We start from the raw sequence: 20,084 nt of genomic DNA, 5'->3' as shown, positions 1-20,084 counted from the left end.
ATCACTCCGTCTTTGTTACTTGGTGCATCTCTGCGTCTCTCTGCCCTACATTCTCTGTGTCATCCCTGCTCATCGCTCTGCGTCCTAATAGTTTCAGGTTAGTTCATTAGTTTTCCCCAGTTTAGGTTTTAGTAGCTCCCAGTTCTGCATTTCCTGTTTTTGCCACTTTGCCACTCCTGTAAATAAAGTTCACTCGCATCAGAGCCTATGCCTGCATCTTGGGTCCTTACTCTCACACACCACACGACTGCAGCCGCAGCTGTGACAAGGACTCTTCTACTATGAAGCCATGTTGTTATAATAGATGAGACTCTGACACAGAGTTTTCTTCTGCTACCAGGTGGTTCCTGTTTTATTTACTATAGTTTTTTTTTTGTTTATCTGTTGTTTATTTTGTTTTCAGTGTCCCTGCAGCAGCCCAGCATTTCTGTGATATCTCCAAATGGAGGACTGGTCGAGCGCCCTGAAGGTCAAAAGATCATCAAGGGTTACAGCTTCGTCTTCACCTGCACAAATAATGAAAACTATCCTGGAGGAGTTTTCAGTCTCATCTTCTATGGCTCCAATATGAAACACACCAAACTCACCAAGCCATCTGTCAACAACTCAGCCTCCTTTAGTTTTCCTGTAGCTGACTTTGGACATGAGGGCGAGTACAGCTGTGTGTATGAGACAACTCTGTTATCAGGGACATTCAAGTCTTATCAATATTCGAGGACTCATGTTTCTGTGATATGTAAGTAGACGACAGAACTCAACATTTGTACATCATATAACTGTGACTACACAACTGTTTGACTATCCAAAGATTTACAAATCTAAATGTAGGTAATTCATCAGTGGCTGCTGTTCAGTCTGATGCAATGTGGCCACCATATTGCTCCTAAACCATGTGTGTCTGAAGTGTCTAAGTGTGATGTAGTAAGGTTGTGGGTGGGCTGACTTTAACACACCATTCACTGGGAGCCCATTAATAATAATAATAATAATGGATTGGATTTATATAGCGCTTTTCAAGGCACCCAAAGCGCTTTACAATGCCATTATTCATTCACGCTCACATTCATACATTGTTTCATAATCATGTTCATTTTAACATGGATGGTTTATGAGGAGGTTTTTCCATATAACCTGTTTTAAGGCAGTTAAAACAATTGAAACTAATTATATCCTGATGATGACTGATCTCTTTTCACAGATTCAAGAATTCCAATCCTGAGATATGTTTTCCTCCCACTGATTCTGCTTTTGGAGAACATTGCCCTTCATTTCTACTATAAGGTACATCAGAGTAAATAACTGCATGTATGAAACAGAGTAGTAGCTGAGAAGTGTAGGAACAGTAACATGGATCGTGTCCCGTCTCTCCAGGTCATCAAAAAGCAGAAATCAGACAAAAAGCAGAACGATGAGACGGATGATTCCAGAGCTGAAGAAGTGGAGGCCGAGGAGGAAACAGTCCAAGAAATAGAATAGAAACATAGAAACAAACACACAAGTCTAAAGTTTTGCTAGAATTTATATTGAGACAGTTTAAATACTGTTTAATTATGTTTGTTTAAATGTCTGACAAATTACTGCAGCTACTCTATTTAACCTGCCTTTACTGTCCAGTATAAACTCTTAATAGCATGACTGTGACTTAAGTTTGAAAATAATCCTTCATTCTCTCCAGTCCTCACTTTCTTACATCTTCCTCCATCTCTGCCAGTGAAGTTTTCACACATTAAGTTTCTTACTTCTCACTAAACTGTATCTTTGGCTAACAGACAGAATGTGTGTCAATCTGGACATAAACAATATTAATTTTTTTTTGAAATCTTAAATTATCTGCCACTTAAAAAAAGTTCCTGCAATTATACCATCCTCTTCTGTGGCACTAGCTAGATGCTTCAATATTGTGATTGCAACTTTACTGACGGCTGCAGCATGGATGTATGACAGTGATGAGAGGGAGAAAGACCCCTCAGACCCCTAGTGGATACACCTATGGTACTGTTATGACAAAGAAATCAACATATATTTACATGTATATTTAACATGTATTTGGGTTATTTTCAATGCAAAGTATAACAGTGGGCCTCTGTCAAGAAGAAGTTCTTAAGGAAGAGAAACAGGGAGAAAAGGCTGCCAAATTACAATAGCTGTATCCCAATTCAGGGTCTGCATCCTTGGAGGACCTGGCCTTCGCAGTCTACGTGGGCCACGTCCTCCGAGGGCCGGAAGTGCGAGGCTTGTGAAATGGGACGGTCTTTTCTGGCTGGCAAGCGGAGTATCCTACAGAGTTGGTTCCAGAGTTTTCACAAGACCTCGTTTCACTGTTCACCGCATTATCCACAGGGTCACAGAAGAGGTGGTGGCCATTCGCCATCAGATCATCCACCTCCCTCGGACCCCTGAAGATCTAGACGCCGTGTCTCATGGGTTTGCAGGGCTGGCAAGACACAGAGCCTTTTTGAAAGCTGCTGGTGTAATTGACTACTGCCATGTCCGCATCAAGCCTCCCAGCGGCCTTGACGGTCCGTGCTATAGGAACAGGAAATAGTTCCCCTCCATAATCCTGCCCTCTACATGCCTTGTACAAAATGTAGGCATTCACTGCCACCAGGACCAGCATATTGTAGAAAACCGCTACGGGCCACCTGCGTTTTGCTGCTCTTACAGAATACATCCGCCCCACTTGGTCCAACACATCTACACCACACTGTAAAAGCAGAGCGAGAGAGAGTCATGAGTATATGTGCTTTTTTTTTCTATAGGCCTGTATAGCACACATCAGAAAACATTGTAGCACTGGTGTAAAATTATACACACATTCACATACCTTCATGTGGTTATAGTCTGTTATTAGGTTTCCTCTTTCTGCCGTCACCGATCGTCACGTCTTTTTGCATGGTACGTAGAACACACACAGTCTTGTTTTTTTAGGTGCATAAATTGTCAAGGAGACGCTGCCACTTCTAAGCACTGAAGTGGAGAATACCTCTCGCTGTGCGGTGTGTTTTGCAAGTTGAGGAAGTTCACGCCAGACTTTATTCACCGTGCCCAGTAACGTTGTTTTGCGCTGCAGCAGTCTGTGCGACAGTGACAGTGAAGCAAAGAAATTGTCCGCTGTGACTATTCTCCCATCATCCAAAAACGGCTCCATCAGTTTCATGACCATGTTCTCTGACAGCCTCTCTCCCTTCCGACGGCTTGGGTCCTTTCCCAAGTAAGGAGATGCATTGGAGACATATTTGATCTCCAAATCCGTGGCCATCCAGAACTTGATCCCAAATTTGTCTGGCTTGGTTGCGATATACTGTGTGAAAGGATAACGAACCTTGGTAGGGAACAGGTGTTCATCTATGGTCATGTGTTCTCCTGGAGTGAAACTCTTAGCACAGTTCTCGTTGAAGCATGTCCAGATGTCAGAGATTGCCGCAAATTTGTCTGTTTTCACCCGTTCTGCCCGCGTGTAGTTGTCATCAAGTCGAAGGTGTTGCATAATTAAAATGAGTCTATCTCGGGGTATTGTCTCTTTGATTACTGGCACCAGAAATCTTTCTGACCAGCAATCCACAATGGCACCAATAGGATACATGACTGCTCTTAGGGTTAGGGTTCTTTTTTAATTTTTGCTATTTTTACGTGAACAGGCAGAAGAGAGAACATGCAAAGCTGGAGAGATCACACATGTCACTCATGTCATTGTATTAGCAACTCGTCATTCTGTTTTCACACAATTTTTTATATATAAAACAGACTTGTGTTTCCATATATTGTGAATGTGTGTCTTTCATATTTGCAGGTCAGTCAATGTGTGGGATATTTTGTATAGATACAGCAGGCATTTTTGAGGGTTGTAACACAGATTTTCCCCAAGGAAAAACGCAGTGTTTTGAAAACGCTCTCGAAAACCCATACATTTCAAAATGGAGCTGTCCCGTCGCAGTGTGGACACTCGAAAACGCAGACTTTCGAAAACGATGACACATGTTGGTCATATGATGCAGTCAAGTGACTACTTAAACCAAGATTGCGGACAGCATCGGACAGCAGTTTCACGCATGCACGGAACTGCAACGTCATCGTTTTCTGCCATTTTAGTGTGGACGCGCAACACTTTGAAAACGACTGAAAACGCTAGTGTGAACACGGAGCATTTTCAGACGAAAACGCCGTTTTCAAATCTATTCGGGCTAGTGTGGACGTAGCCTGAGTGAACAAATGCAAATGTGCCAGGCCTCAAAGATAATGGGTGGTTTGCACAACAAAAGCAGGAGGCGAATCGAGCTGACGACCTGTAAAAATCTCAGCAGGGGTGAATAACACCTTGGGACTTGCACCAGAAAATAAAAAAGTCAATAATTCTAGTAGGTTTTAGGTTCAGGGAATTTACGCAAATTTGCGCAGGGTTAGTAAATCTAGGAGCTTGGAAAGAAAAGCGTCTGGACTTCTTTAAGTTGCTTGAAGACGTTTCACCTCTCATCCGAGAAGCTTCTTCAGTTCTAGGGTCAAATAGTGGAGAGTCCCAGATTTAAGCCCTGTGGGAGTGTTCCCCCCCAAGAGTTAAAATGGACCCCCTGATGATCCTCTACCTAATCACATGAGCCAAGGTGTGAAAATGGGTGTAGGTCACAATCAGCCAGGGTTAAGGATGAGCTCATTGTGAAACCTAGCCCCACCCTATCATGTGATTTCCTGAGGTCAGAAGGGATCTCAACACTGGATTATAGATGGCAGACAGTTGGTGTCGTAAGCCACCGCCTCTGTTCAAAGATGGTCGCTCACAGTGGACATACATGGCTTCTTTCACTCCTCTTTCAAACCATCTGTCCTCTCTGTCCAAAATGTGAACATTGGCATCCTCGAAAGAGTGACCTTTGTCCTTTAGATGCAGATGGACCACCAAGTCTTGTCCCGTGGAAGTGGCTCTTCTATGTTGTGCAATACATTTGTGAAGTGGCTGTTTGGTCTCTCCAATGTAGAGGTCTGGGCATTCCTCGCTACACTGTACAGCATACACCACATTGTTAAGTTTGTGTTTTGGAGTTTTGTCTTTGGGATGAACCAGTTTTTGTCCTAGTGTGTTGCTGGGTCTGAAGTACACTGGGATGTCGTGCTTGGAGAAGACTCTCCTGAGGGACTGTGCATTTACAGTCACGTAAGTGTAACGAGTGTCACAAAATTTACCTTACCATTTAAAATTAAAATTCCATTAACTTTTTTCATCTTAACATTTGTGTCACTACTTCAAAAATAACGTACATTTGACAGTGTGGGTGTCCTCCACCGTGATTACTAGCGTCTCCGAAGCTGATGCCATCGTTACAAACTGAATTGGCTGGGCTGTGCTATGAATCCTGGGATAGGTTGGACCACGAAGGATACACCTGAACCATCCTTCAAATTTGGGGAAATGAAGGACAGATTTTCGGCCGCATTTGGAGTAGCCTTTGAATTGGGACAGCCTTTGTCATGTTGCTGTGACGTAATTGGTCTACAAATGCGGCCTTGAAGGATGTAGGCCCTGAATTGGGACACAGCAAAGAACTGGATTGAGAATCAGAGGCAACTGATGGTATAAGGTTAGGGCCTATTGCTACAATATGTTGGCAGAGAAAAAAACAAAAGGCACTAAAAAGATTTGTTTGTGCTTTGAATCATCATCACGCCTGGAGAATTTTTTCTGAAGACTACTAAAGAAATTAGAAGAAAGCTGGCTAAGAGAGTTCAAGCTGTGTTGATCAAAAAAGTTGATCACGCCAAATATTAACTTTAATGCACGTTATAATTGCACAAACTGTTTTTGTCTTATATACTGTGTTTGTATAAAGAAAACAAGTGACTTAAGACTTTTGCACAGTACTGTAATGATGAACATGAAGCTGTCTCACATTCATGCAGCTTACAACTTAAAATACATAAAGTGTGAAAACAGAGCTGACAGCAGACACAGGAAGTCAGTGAGAGAGATAAGGGAATGACAGGCTAATAAACCTGAGATGTGTAACGCTTGACAAAAATAGACTAAATGCTCGCTTGAATTTGGTTGCATTACTTTCATTTTATTAAAGTAAACTGCAGGAAATTCAAAATCGGTTTTATTGTTGACATTGATTTTATGAAAATATATGTTTGTTTTATTTTAATTCTAAAATCAACTTTTATTAATTAGACAAATTTTATCTGTGACTGTGTGATGGTGAAAAAATATACACAGATACAGTGGGGCAAAAAAGTATTTAGTCAGCCACCGATTGTGCGAGTTCCCCCACCTAAAATGATGACAGAGGTCAGTAATTTGCACCAGAGGTACACGTCAACTGTGAGAGACAGAATGTGAAAAAAAAATCCATGAATACACATGGTAGGATTTGTAAAGAATTTTTTTCGTAAATCAGGGTGGCAAATAAGTATTTGGTCAATAACAAAAATACAACTCAATACTTTGTAACATAACCTTTGTTGGCAATAACAGAGGTCAAACGTTTACTATAGGTCTTTACCAGGTTTGCACACACAGTAGCTGGTATTTTGGCCCATTCCTCCATGCAGATCTTCTCGAGAGCAGTGATGTTTTGGGGCTGTCGCCGAGCAACACGGACTTTCAACTCCGCCACAGATTTTCTATGGGGTTGAGGTCTGGAGACTGGCTAGGCCACTCCAGGACTTTCAAATGCTTCTACGGAGCCACTCCTTTGTTGCCCAGGCGGTGTGTTTTGGATCATTGTCATGTTGGAAGACCCAGCCGCGTTTCATCTTCAAAGTTCTCACTGATGGAAGGAGGTTTTGGCTCAAAATCTCACGATACATGGCCCCATTCATTCTGTCCTTAACACGGATCAGTCGTCCTGTCCCCTTGGCAGAAAAACAGCCCCATAGCATGATGTTTCCACCCCCATGCTTCACAGTAGGTATGGTGTTCTTGGGATGCAACTCAGTATTCTTCGTCCTCCAAACACGACGAGTTGAGTTTATACCAGAAAGTTCTACTTTGGTTTCATCTGACCACATGACATTCTCCCAATCCTCTGCTGTATCATCCATGTGCTCTCTGGCAAACTTCAGACGGGCCTGGACATGCACTCGCTTCAGCAGCGGAACACGTCTGGCACTGCGAGATTTGATTCCCTGCCGTTTTAGTGTGTTACTGATGGTGACCTTTGTTACTTTGGTCCCAGCTCTCTGCAGGTCATTCACCAGGTCCCCCCGTGTGGTTCTGGGATCTTTGCTCACCGTTCTCATGATCATTTTGACCCCACGGGATGAGATCTTGCGTGGAGCCCCAGATCGTGGGAGATTATCAGTGGTCTTGTATGTCTTCCATTTTCTGATGATTGCTCCCACAGTTGATTTTTTCACACCAAGCTGCTTGCCTATTGTAGATTCACTCTTCCCAGCCTGGTGCAGGACTACAATACTTTTCCTGGTGTCCTTCGAGAGCTCTTTGGTCTTGGCCATGGCGGAGTTTGGAGTCTGACTGTTTGAGGCTGTGGACAGGTGTCTTTTATACAGATGATGAGTTCAAACAGGTGCCATTCATACAGGTAACGAGTGGGGACAGAAAAGCGTCTTACAGAAGACGTTACAGGTCTGTGAGAGCCAGAGAGATTTTCCATGTTTGAGGTGACCAAATACTTATTTGCCACCCTGATTTACGGATAAATTCTTTACAAATCCTACCATGTGAATTCATGGATTTTTTTTCACATTCTGTCTCTCACAGTTGAAGTGTACCTCTGGTGCAAATTACTGACCTCTGCCATCATTTTAAGTGGGGGAACTTGCACAATCGGTGGCTGACTAAATACTTTTTTGCCCCACTGTATATGTAAATTTCAAACCACCTCTCACCATCAGTAACACAAAAATATTCTTTGACCACCCTTTACTTTGTTGGGATCTGATCACTTCAGGCTGGAGGAGGTCAGTGGGAACCATTAAACCCTCTAACAGATTTAATCAGCCCTGTCTTTGACTCCCTCCTTGAGGCTCACAAATCCTGGTGGGACATATGTGGTGTTTTCATTCCACAATCATTTACAAAAGAAAGAAATCAAGGAAAATATACTGATTTCTGAGAGCATGTCAGACACCACTGATCCAACATGTGGCTGTATTGTGCTGAGTAATTCTGACACAGTATAGGATCAGTGAAATTTCTCACATCATGATCCCACTTAACAACATCTTTTGTTATACTTCCTGTATTTTCCTGCTGCACTCTGAGCTCTCACTGCTACTGTGATAATATGGTAAAGCTACGTCCCTGCTGTTGTGTGCAAGATCAACACTGACAGCAGGACTGTAGAGAATTTTCTTCAGCAGTTTGATTTCCTATTAGTACATTAAATACTTTTATTACCTGGTTAAAGAAAGTTTATTAACTTTATGACTGCTCATCACCAGTGATGGGAATAACAGCATTAAAAGTAACAGACCCGTTACCTTTTTCAGCAATTAGTTATCTAACAAATTATTATTTCTATTAATACAACGCCATTACATTACTAACAAGGAAATGCGGTGCGGACGCATTGGAGGTGGGGGAGAGGCGAAACAATCGCACAAGTGCTGCTGATTGGCTGAGGAAGAATAAAGTATGGTAAACCACATGACAAATTTAAGAGGACATAGGATCAAGATACTAAGACAACATTAAGTCTCAATTTCTATGTTAAAAGTGTGGACTTTAAACTATGTTCCAGTCTTTAAATTATGTTTATAGGCCACGTAAAACCAGAGTTACGATACAAAACATATATGCGATGTTTTTTCCTGAATATAATCGTTGTTTATGTTTACTGCAGGAGGAAACTGTAAAAACTGTGTTTTCTAAGGAAAGCGCTCGAAAGCACTCTCCGCTTGCAAGCAAAAACAAAAACAAAAAACCCCACCCTATCTGGTCTTTAAGTGATGACATGATGAACCCTGCTTCTGGGCCCAAACTACTCTGCATTTAATAAGGCTCTTGTGCTTTTAACATATTTTAATGCTTTGTATCTTGTTCTATTTAATCTCAATAAGCCCCTAGAAACAGTCAGTGATCACTGTCGGCCTCTCTCAGTTTCTATTATGGCTATTCATTTTGAAGCTCAGTTTTTAAAACCTTACAATGTAACTACAGCCCAGGCAATGCAGCAGTATATTAATGACTAACCTTGTATTGTGGATGGATTATCTCAGTTGTTCTCCTGACTGAAGTTTGGTCCATTTACAGCATCCTGCCATGCGATTGCATTTGCCCCTTAACCCTCGGGAACCCTCACGTGAATTTTTATTGAGTGGAAAAAAGTTAGCATTCATCCTCCAGCTTCACTGTTTATATTATGCTATGCTAACCCCAGAGGGTTAAACTTTTTTTTTTAAGTAACGCAATATTTACTTTTCCTAGTAATAAGTTACTTTTAAAATATTGTAACTCAGTTACTAACTCAATTACCTTTTTGAAGAAGTAACTAGTAACTACAACTAATTTCTTTTTCAAAGTAATTTGCCCAACACTGCTTATCCTACCTACAAAGTTCATGGTACGCCTGCTATTTGTGCTTAACCTTCTAAAGAGTCGAATTAGTGTTAGCAGCACAATGCAGTTGTTTCTGTCCTGGGTCCAGTTTCCAGTTTAACATCCCACCTTTGTTATTTTGTGTAATAAAATATAAATAAAATGTTCGTATCCACACTGTAGATTGCCCCATTATTTTTCTCGTTTGACACACAAACTGAAATCAGCTGATGTATCAAACCAATAAGCAGAATCGATATGCAAGCAGATAACATTCCCAAGGAACTGACTGACTGGGAACCAGTTCTCTTCTGAAAAGAAGAAAGCAAACATGAGAAGACTGTCAACAGCTGTCCGAGCTGTTTAAGAGTCATATGTAGGACCTCCAGTGACTTCATGCTAAATCCACACTGACTGCTCCATTAGCTCAGCCAAGACTTTTACATTTTCATTGTGGCATGATGTTATGCATAATTTATACCCATTACAGTGGTCCCCCGCTATAACGTGGTTCACTTTTCGCGGCCTTGCTATTTTGGATTTTTTTTTTTGCATGCTTTTTAAAAAATTTTGTTTACAGCGCATTGTGTTCTGCGGCCTCATCGGGTGTAGACCATTGTCAATCAATCACCTTCGTGCCGTGTCTACTTTATAGTACAGAATGTGATCAGCTTGTCAAATTTACATAAATCTTCGATCGCTAGCAGTGTGACTCTAAAGTGCTGTACTGCATGTTTGTAAGGTTTCTCCCCAACAAACACAACAATGTCAACAAAACGTTTTGCACCGTCAAAGGCACCTGCAGTGGCACCCAAAAGGCAGAGGACGATGCTAACCATCGCACAAAAAGTTGGACATCTGGACATGCTAAAGGAAGGTAGAAGTTACTATATTTTTCGGACCATAAGGCACACCGCATTCTGAGGCGCATTAAGCGAAACACAACAGTCAGATAAGTCAAACTTTACTCAACTCATTCTTCTTGCTTCCTCTACTTCCATACCATTGATTCATTAATGTTGAATTCTCTGGCAGCTGCTCTATTCCCATGTTCTGGACCTGAAAACAGGGTTTGATCTTTGGTTTCATTCTATAATGCTAGACTTATTTTTCCACGAAGGTTTGAACTTTGAGTGATTAAACAAGAGAGAAAAGTGTGAAGCCATAAGTTTCAGGTCAAAGTGTGAACCAGCATAAATAATATGCCACCCATGGTGACCCTTACATTTTATGTTTCAAACACTGGTTAAAATGTAACTGATAAAATGCTTAATGTATTTGTTGATTTAACTTAACAAAATCTGTGATTAGATTTTTTTTTTTTTAACAAGCTACACAGATTTTTTTAGTCAGTAGGCCAGCATAAATAAGTTTTGGTTGGTCCATGAATGCTGAACATTCTCATTAAATATAAACAGTTGAAGAAAGTTTCACAATTTTAAAAAACTACTTCAACAAACTGTCAGAACTCAAATTTAAATACAGTATGTTTTTAATATCACATGGCATCAGAAAGACATGAATGTGTTTCAGCCTGTGGCTTTCCTCACTGTTTCTCATACACATTTGAGTGTGACGCTCATTTAAATACCCCTTGGTCCTAACCTATGGTGGATAAAATAAAATAAATATCAAATTAAATGATAAATAGAAACACTAAAAGCACGAGTTCCTAACTAAGTTGGTAGTTAAGTAACAGAAGAAAAGATATCTGGCTGTAAAACACTTAGCAGTGTTTGTCCCAGCAGAGCTGTGCTTTCATAAATATGTAATTACGTTGAGTTGCAACATCTGATCAGACATTTGATAAGACTGGTTTCAGACACATTTTTTCAGCTGTCACCAACAAGTATCACTGAGGCTGGAACAAACTGTCAGTGGTTAAAACCTCTGAGGCTGGTGTGAAATGTTGACTTCCTCTTCGTGCAATTTTCCCTCACATTATATCTCTTTATCTCTGTTGATGCAAATTCTGCTGTGAGCCTGTGTATTAGAAGAAAAATAAAGTATTTTTTTTTTACATGTGGATATTAATGCTGTCACTATGAGGAATTTTGTTGACTGCAGATGACATTAAACGGATATGGTCATGATAGTCGAGCTTGTCCTGGCAAATGCATTCATTATTTTATTACCGTGAAACACTGTGGAGAGTTTATAAAGACTTGCTTCACAGAAGTCAAGCCATACCTGATTTAAAGTGGGCTGATCTCCCTTCTGAGTGTTTCAAGTTATTGTAAACCAATAATGCCAAATGCAGGATGTGATTATCCGTAAAAAGATTATTAAATGAAGTAAAATAATGTGAAAGAAGGAATCCAGGAAGATTTGTTATCCAATAGTGATTGAGGAAGATCGGCAGGCAACGAGCCCCTGGATAGTACTGAGACACTGACTGATGCACTGTGGACGAACGACATCAACATGAACTTTGAATCACTGAGGTAACTAAGAGCCTGAGTGTCACTAACACATAAGCAGACAGAACAATCTGAGGCAGAGATTTTAAACAGGAGGTAAGTGGAGTTTGATTGAAGGTGTTTCAGAAAGCAGAGTGCAGGAAACATGTGAAGGCCACAGTTTGAGCACGAGACAAACAACATAGAAAGAGACAGAGGGAAATATAGAAAAGACGAGTCAGTGGTGGAGGACAGGACGGACCATGACATTAATGTTTCAGGGCTTCCAGTGCTGCTATTTTAAAATCACTAAAGACACAAACACTTTTCTGACTCCAGCTCAGAGACTTCAGTTTGTTTCACAGTTTGAATTCGGTTCATCAGGTGAGATGTGTGACTAGGAGATTGGTTCAGTTATTGTTTTTTTGTTGGACATATGCATCATATACATGATTTTGCAATGTTGCATTCAAAAGAGTGCCAACACAGTTTTCTGTTGTAAAGTCTTGAGGCATTCCAGGAAAAACATTTTGTGCAAACAACACTGGTTTGTGCCAACATGTCAGTATGAGTTTTTGATGACAAAAACACAGTTCAACACAATGTCTGGGTCAGTCCAGATATTTAATGATTTCATCTCATAGTGTTGTTGAACAAATGTTTTATTTGTGAATAAAACGCCTCTGTCAGTGCGCCCCAGGGTGGCTGTGGCTACAACGTAGCTTGCCATCACCGGTGTGTGAATGTGTGCGTGAATGGGTGAATGACTGGATATGTAAAGCGCTTTGGGGTCCTTAGGGACTAGTAAAGCGCCATATAAATACAGGCCATTTACCATTTTACCATTGAATATGCTGTTTGGTAAAACTAGTTTCCTGTTTGGGATTGGGAGAGAAAAAAGAGAAACAGATACTCCTAAAGGACTTGTAAGCTGCACATTTGCATGGTTCAGATTAAAGTGTTTTCAGTGTGGGAAAATACTTGATGTACTGAGCTACATCACACACTGAGGTTTCTGTGGTTATTTTGCAGCAAAGTGCCAAAAATATCAATCAGATGATCTAATGTAACTGTGGTTTAACAGCAACATCACATCAGTTTGAGACTGCAGGTGGAACAAATACCTGCAGCCTTTAGATGTCTGCAGAGAACTGCAACTATCAAGAAGTAACCTTCACTTTAGCTTTCTAACTGTTGTGGATTACAGAACTGGTAAGAATACAAATTCATTGTTATTCCATCTGCCTCACAGTTAAATGAAACTGCAAATATTAGCTTCATTTGTCATGGTCACGCAAATTTCAACAAGTTCACCAAGTACAAGTTGAGGAAACAGTTTATTTGAACAATTTCTTTTTTTTTTTTTTTTTTTTTTTTTTTTTTGCCTGACGGCTAAAGAACCATTTGGTTCTTTAGCCGTCAGAATTGTTGTCTGAAGACCAACAAGGATACCAAATGGATTTATTTTGCCAAATGGATCATCATGGCATTGCCGTATTGGTCCATTTGATCAAACTTTGTTGTTATTATTTATTTTATTTTCAGTTGTTACAGATGGGACAGACATGACTGGGGATAGGAAAGGGAGAAAGAAAGAGAGGAAGGAAAAGAAAAACAGAAGGGAAAAGGGACAGTGAGAAAGGGCACTTACAAAGACAAAGAGAAAAAAAAATCTCCTGGATCACCTGTTGAGAGAAAAAGAAGAGAAGACAAGCAAAAAAAAAACAAACAAAAACAAAGCAACATACTAAACACAACACCATCACGTTAATCTAGCTAAGTGTGAACAGCAGTAAATACTAAATATTGAAAGTTGTTGTGCAGCACATAGGACAGACAGCGCACAATGTGCTTTGAAGTAGCAGCTAAGAAAGGTGTAGTTTATGTCCACGAACAGTGAACACCCGTGTGCACACCTGTGTGGATCAGCGCGCTTGTATACAAAGGTTTCCCCATGTAACGGTCTGCTAGAGGGTGTGGAGGCCCATAGCCCCGTCCCCAGGGCATGAAGCAGGCATGGAGGAGATCCAGGCTCCAGACATCCAGAAGCCCAGAGTGCGAGAGCCCAAGGAGTACCACCGAGGGGCATCCGTGCCACCTTCCTGGGAAGGGCTGAGGAGATCCCAGACGAGGGTCACCCAGTAGCCACGGGCAGAAGCCAGAGGGGCTGCACCGGCGTGCCCGCCGGCTCCGCCCGGCAGCCAGCTGTGCCAGAGTGAACCGAGTTGCAGGCCCGAGGCCGAGGCCGAGGGCCCCTTTGCCCGGAAGAGGCCTGACCGGCGACAGGCACCAGGCCCGCCAAGTAGCCACCGGGAGTGAGCTGGTGCATACCTGAGCGCCCAGCCCCGGACACCAAGAACCACCAATGCACCAATCCCTGAGGGCATCAGTTACCAGCAGGGAGTGTGGTGAGGGAGATAGGCCTCCACACTTGGAGGGCCTGGGAGTACCAGGAGGTGGAGTCTAAGACCCGACCTGACATATAGACACAGACAAACAGGCACACACAGACATAAACATGCTTTCCCACCCTCATGCACACATATACAAACACTCAGCACTCACCCAACGTAGGGATAGACATACATAGACATGTACACACAATCATACTCCCCAAACATACTCTATGCCCCGGGTCCAGGTACCCTCGCCCCAGAGGGGAAATGGCACCCAGACCCAAGAGATGTGACCCTTTCCCCGGGGTGGAGGCAAGCAGACCGCCCCAGGCTCCGCAGCAGCAGGGAGGCCAATCGGACAGCCAACACCTCCTCCCAGCCCCCGCCCCGATGGCTAGTAGAGAACGGGGGGTGTGAAGACCCCATACCTCCCTCCTCCCGCTCATGTGTAGTGTTGCTGCGTGTTGTTCTAAAGTGCATTTAAAACAAGGGAGGGCATGGTGCTGCTGCCAGAGAGCAGCAGGTGTTAGCACGACCCCTCCCGAGAACCCTCAATGTTTACATGGATTTAAAATTGAGAGGTGGGCACCGGCGCCAGAGGTAGGGTTGAAAACACAGACCGTCCTCTGGACGCGCCGTTAACGTGGTCACCCTCAAGGCCTATATATATATATATATGTGTGTGTGTGTGTGTTATGAGAGTGTGAATAATGTGGATGTCTAAGTTGTGAAATAAAATTGAGGCACAGGTGGCCAGAAGGGGACAGAGGGGGGGGGGATGCCTCCCTTGCACCCTGGTGACACACCCGCACCCCAAGGCCCTACCTGTGTGGGTGGGTGTGGTGGAGCGGGAAGAGGGAGGTAGCCGGGAATGGGGAGGAAAGAAGGGGGGCAAGATGCCTCCTTAGGCCAACTCGGCTGACCCCAGTAGGCACCCCGTCCTCTAGTACCCACCAAGGCAAGGGAGCCCAGGCCCATCCAGACCGGGGCCTAAGCCCCACAGGACCTGGGAAGCCCACCCACCCCACCGCAGAGGAAACTATACCCACCCCAACATTCAATCATCTCCAGACTACACAAGACAACAGACACCCAGGTTAGGTTTATTCTCCACCTCTCCTGTGTCTCTCCCCCACCTGCAGAGTGTACTTTTGCAAGGATGGAACAACCTCCCTGCCAGTTGAAGAGTCCCCAGTTAGGCCGATGCACCAGAGGCCCCCTGCGCCAGGGCTGAGCCCCGTGCACCCACCCGCCCACAACCTCGGCGACACACCGGCGAGGACCGAAGCCCCAAGGCCCAGCCAGAGCCCCATCACGGAGACGAAGCACCCCAACCCCAAGCCCCCGCCTGCCCCGGAACCACTCAGGGGCAGCCAGGCTACCAGGCCAGTAACCTACGTCCGCCAGTACAGACCATCCCCCAGCCCCACTGCACGCAGCCACGAGGAGAACACCCTCTAAGAGCGACCAGAGCCACTCACCAGGTTATGACCATAACCCCCCGGGTTGAGCCCTCCAGGGATAACGTCTCTAGGGGTTCTCCTGGCGCCCTAAGCCCATCCCAACCTCCACATCAACCACAATGGCGAAGGCAGGACCAAACCATGACCCCCCACCCCCACTAGGTGATGAAGCCGATCAAAGGAGCAAAAAGGGATTGATCACATGTGGTGGCAGAGGCTGTATCAAGACTAATGTGATCTATTAGATGGTTTTTATATTGATTAGAATTAAGATTATTTTTATTTTTCCAGTTAAGGAGGACCGTTTTCTTGGCTATGCATAAGGCTGTAAAAACAATGTGGGCTGTGTTTCTTTCTGCAGTGACCTCATCCAAGTTGCTCAGCAAGCACACTAAAGGGGAGGCTGGAATGTTACATTTCAGACACTTTGATAAGTCTTCACATATCTCACGCCAAAACTTCTGCACTGGTGGACAGAACCAAAGGGCGTGGATGTAATTGTCTGGTGTATTGCCTTGACAGTGTGAGCAGTTGTTGGAAGATGTAAAGCTCATCTTGAACATCCGATGACCTGTATAGTGCACTTTATGTAGTATTTTGTATTGTATTAATTGCAGACTGGGATTTTTAATCAGTTTAAAGGTTTTTAAGCAAATCTGAGACCAGAAGTTTTGGTCTAAGCTTACTGATAAATCTGCTTCCCACTTTGCAATAGGAAGGATATTGATTCATCTATTTTAGAAAGTGTTCTGTATATTTTAGATAATAATTTGGGGGATTTAAGAGTAAGAAAGTGTACCGCACTTGGTGGTGTTTGTAATTCAGCTTGACTGAGGTTAAATCTCTTTTTTACTATGGATTTAATTTGTTGATATTCTAAAAATCTTTTCTTGTTGATCCCATATTGTGTAACTAGTCTGTCAAATGGAATAAATTCTGTTCCCTCTAATATATGTTCTAAGTATTTAATTCCTTTACAACTCCATTCTGGAAAATTAATCATATTATTGTTTTGTAATATGTCAGGGTTATTCCAGATAGGTGTACGTTTGCATGGGATTAATGAGGACGCTGTCACTTTTAGAAACTCCCACCATGCTGTCAGAGAAGAGCTGATGCTGATGCTTTTAAAGCATTCATATCTTTTGATGTTTGAGCCGATAAATAGTAGGTCTGAAATTTCTAGATTATTACATATTACATTATTACATATTTGAACAATTTCTGAGAACAGTTTATGAACACACCAGGGGCGATCGTGGCTCAAGAGTTGGGCGATCGTGGCTCAAGAGTTGGGCGCTCGCCTTGTAATCGGAAGGTTGCCGGTTCGAGCCCCGGCTTGGACAGTCTCGGTCATTGTGTCCTTGGGCAAGACACTTCACCTGTTGCCTACTGGTGGTGGTCAGAGGGCCCGGTGGCGCCAGTGTCCGGCAGCTTCGCCTCTGTCAGTACGCCCCAGGGTGGCTGTGGCTACAACGTAGCTTGCCATCACCACTGTGTGAATGGGTGGATGACTGGATGTGTAAAGCGCTATACAAATACAGGCCATTTACCACACATCAATATGCTGTTTCAGCTGTTTTCGTGGAGTTTTGTAATAATAAACCGTCTGTCAGTAACTTTCAGAGATGAACACAGTTTGAAACACAATCCTTCATTTCATCTAGATTCAGGTGTTCAACTCACTCTAATGCTGGACATACATATTTCTCTCATTTCATTTAGGTGCCAAATGAAACTTCTGTATCAATTTGCTTTGTGTTTGTTTAGATAAAGGTTCACAAGACACTGCACAGGGCTGCTGTTCTACTTATACAAATCTAAAATGATTATATTTTTAAATAATAACTTTTTAAATAATTTTTAAATAAACCAATCCACAAAGTTTATACAGAGTCTTTACTTTAAAATACTAGGAAATAGGAGGAGGCGTTTGAAGGGGACGAACACAGTGTGAAGTGTTTGGGTCGACCACAGACTGAACTTTTCTGTCACTGATGACTCATTTTACAGAGAACACATTTTGAGTCTCAGCCATGTGGACACAGCAGAGAAACTTCTTCTATTTGGCCATCGGTGAGATGAACTTTATATCACTTAATTATTTTCATTCTTTGCTCTGTTATTTATTGTATCCAAATTAGAAACAAGAACAGCTCATTATTTCAGCATAATAACTTATATTTTCTTTTCTACAGTCTCGTATCTGTTTGAATCTTCAGTGTCTGCAGGTCAGTCAATTTTTCTGTGAATGACAGTGTTGGTCAAGTTACTTGAAAAAAGTAATCAGTAACTAATTACTGATTACTTCCCCCCAAAAGTAATCCCGTTACTTTACTGATTACTTATTTTCAAAAGTAATTAATTACTTAGTTACTTAGTTAGTTACTTTTTAAAAACACGATTTACAACCTGAATAGGTGATAAAGCGATAGATCTTTCAGCCCAATTCTACTTTTTCTGCATAATCCATCATACAAAATGTAATCAAATGGAAACGTCTCTTTTTAAAACTAAACTTTAAATCTTTTAACTTTATGCATCAAGCAAAAACTTAATTATATGCAACATTCTCTGACTGGAAGAAATTTGTTTAACATTTAAACCTATTTTCTGCACATTCCAGCACATAAAATAAAATATTTTTTTGTGTTTACACTCACTCTTTCAAATAGATGCAAGTAAAACACAGCAGAAAATAAATAAAATCAAAGACTAGCGGTCCTGTTGCTCTATTTTCACCTGTAAAGCAGGGGTGGGTTAGGCAGAGGTTTACCCTGGTGCAGGTGTGCCGCAGCGGTCAGTGGAAGAATCCACGAGTTTTTCTGTGAATTTCACATTAAGTCGTAGCGCACTTTTCGGTGCTGCTTGCTTGGAAGTTTAGGGTTTTTTCGCTGTAAAAGAAGTTTTCTTCCCACGTACAATGGACACTAATGTTTTTGTCACTTTTATGGAATCAAACTCAAAATAAGGTCAGTACTTCCACGCTTTAAACGCTGCACGCTCATACTCTCTCCCGCACTCCATATATTATCCATTGTTGATCTGTGAACAGCTGTTGTCACGAATGTCGCACTCGCCACGTCACTGTCATGAGACATTCTCATAAAAAATCACGGTTTTAGTAACGCAGTAACGCAGCGTTCCCTACACGGAAAATAACGGTAATCTAATTACCGTTTTTGCAATAGTAATCCCTTACATTACTCGTTACTTGAAAAAAGTAATCAGATTAATTTTTGTTGGAATCAGATTACAGTAACGCGTTACTGCCCATCTCTGGTGAATGATAATATATATTTAAAATAAACTGTGCATGAGTGAAAGCACCAGACTGACAACTGTTCTACCAACCAACATATAAATAGTTTTGCTATATTAAATTACATTAAATCAAGTTTTTTCTCCTCTGTTTTGTTCTTTTGATACATGCAGTGCCTCATGTTTATCTAATTTTTTGATTAGATTAATTCTATTTTTATTTATATTTCTTTTATATTTATATTTTTTAATAATTAAATTAATTGTTAAAAAATATAAAACCCACAGGTCTAGTGAATATTTTAAAACGTGTTTTGAAAGCTACATATTAACCTAATTCTAGTGCAATACAATTTTACACCTAGATTTTGCTGAATGCATAGCACACAGCACAGTACTTGATGCATAACTAAGCTAAAAAGGACAACAAAACAAAAGAAAAATAATAAATAAAAAAAAAGAAATTGAAATTATTATTAAATTAATTTGTTGTTTGTAAAATCTCATAAAACTCAGAACTCATAGAAAATATCATCTTTTCTCCCTTATCATGGGGATTCTAGTTTTTGGAGGTCAAAACATTATTTAAAAAACATTGAATACATATGGCAGAAACTTTATTAATAAGTAAATTCAACCAGAAAAAGAAACAAACCAAGAAGATCATAAAAAAAGAAATAGAAAAAAATAATAAAAAGAATATAAAACAGCTGCAGTCTGCAGTGTTCATATTTTATGAAGAAAAATGTCTTTGAGCTTTTAAAAGAAAACTAAATTACTGGCAACATAATCTAAATGTTACAAAAACAATTTAAAAAACATAATTATTTCAAAATGATTTATTAAAATATGATTTTTAACTTAACATAAAAACAGATTGAATAACTGTAGACTGCATTGCCTGAAACGTTCACGTGTTATATAAAATATTAATAAATAATAATAATAATAATAAAAAATATAATAATAAAATTGCAACACAGTACTAGTTTTCAGTTCATTACGTTTGTTTTTTAAATGTTTTATGATTTAAATTTGAAAGTATGATTGAATATGGGAGATCGGTTACTTATCA

The 20,084-nt window shown here is 41.3% G+C and overlaps 1 protein-coding gene across 1 annotated transcript in view; it reads left to right on the top strand.

The window, feature by feature from the left end:
• Window positions 1-13,034: 13,034 nt before the first annotated feature.
• The window catches only part of LOC120436897 (deleted in malignant brain tumors 1 protein-like), a 28,237-nt gene continuing 21,187 nt past the window's right edge, over window positions 13,035-20,084 (top strand). Inside the window, exons 1-2 of the mRNA XM_039607731.1 lie at window positions 13,035-13,101; window positions 17,665-17,824. Of these exons, the coding sequence (XP_039463665.1) occupies window positions 17,785-17,824 (40 nt within the window). The 5' untranslated portion in view covers window positions 13,035-13,101; window positions 17,665-17,784. The remainder of the gene's footprint in view (window positions 13,102-17,664; window positions 17,825-20,084) is intronic.

Source organism: Oreochromis aureus, unplaced genomic scaffold, assembly GCF_013358895.1.
Source record: "Oreochromis aureus strain Israel breed Guangdong unplaced genomic scaffold, ZZ_aureus HiC_scaffold_32, whole genome shotgun sequence".
Classification (NCBI taxonomy): Eukaryota; Metazoa; Chordata; class Actinopteri; order Cichliformes; family Cichlidae; genus Oreochromis; species Oreochromis aureus.
Note: the sequence above shows the minus strand (reverse complement) of the source record. Positions and strands in the feature narration are given on the sequence as shown.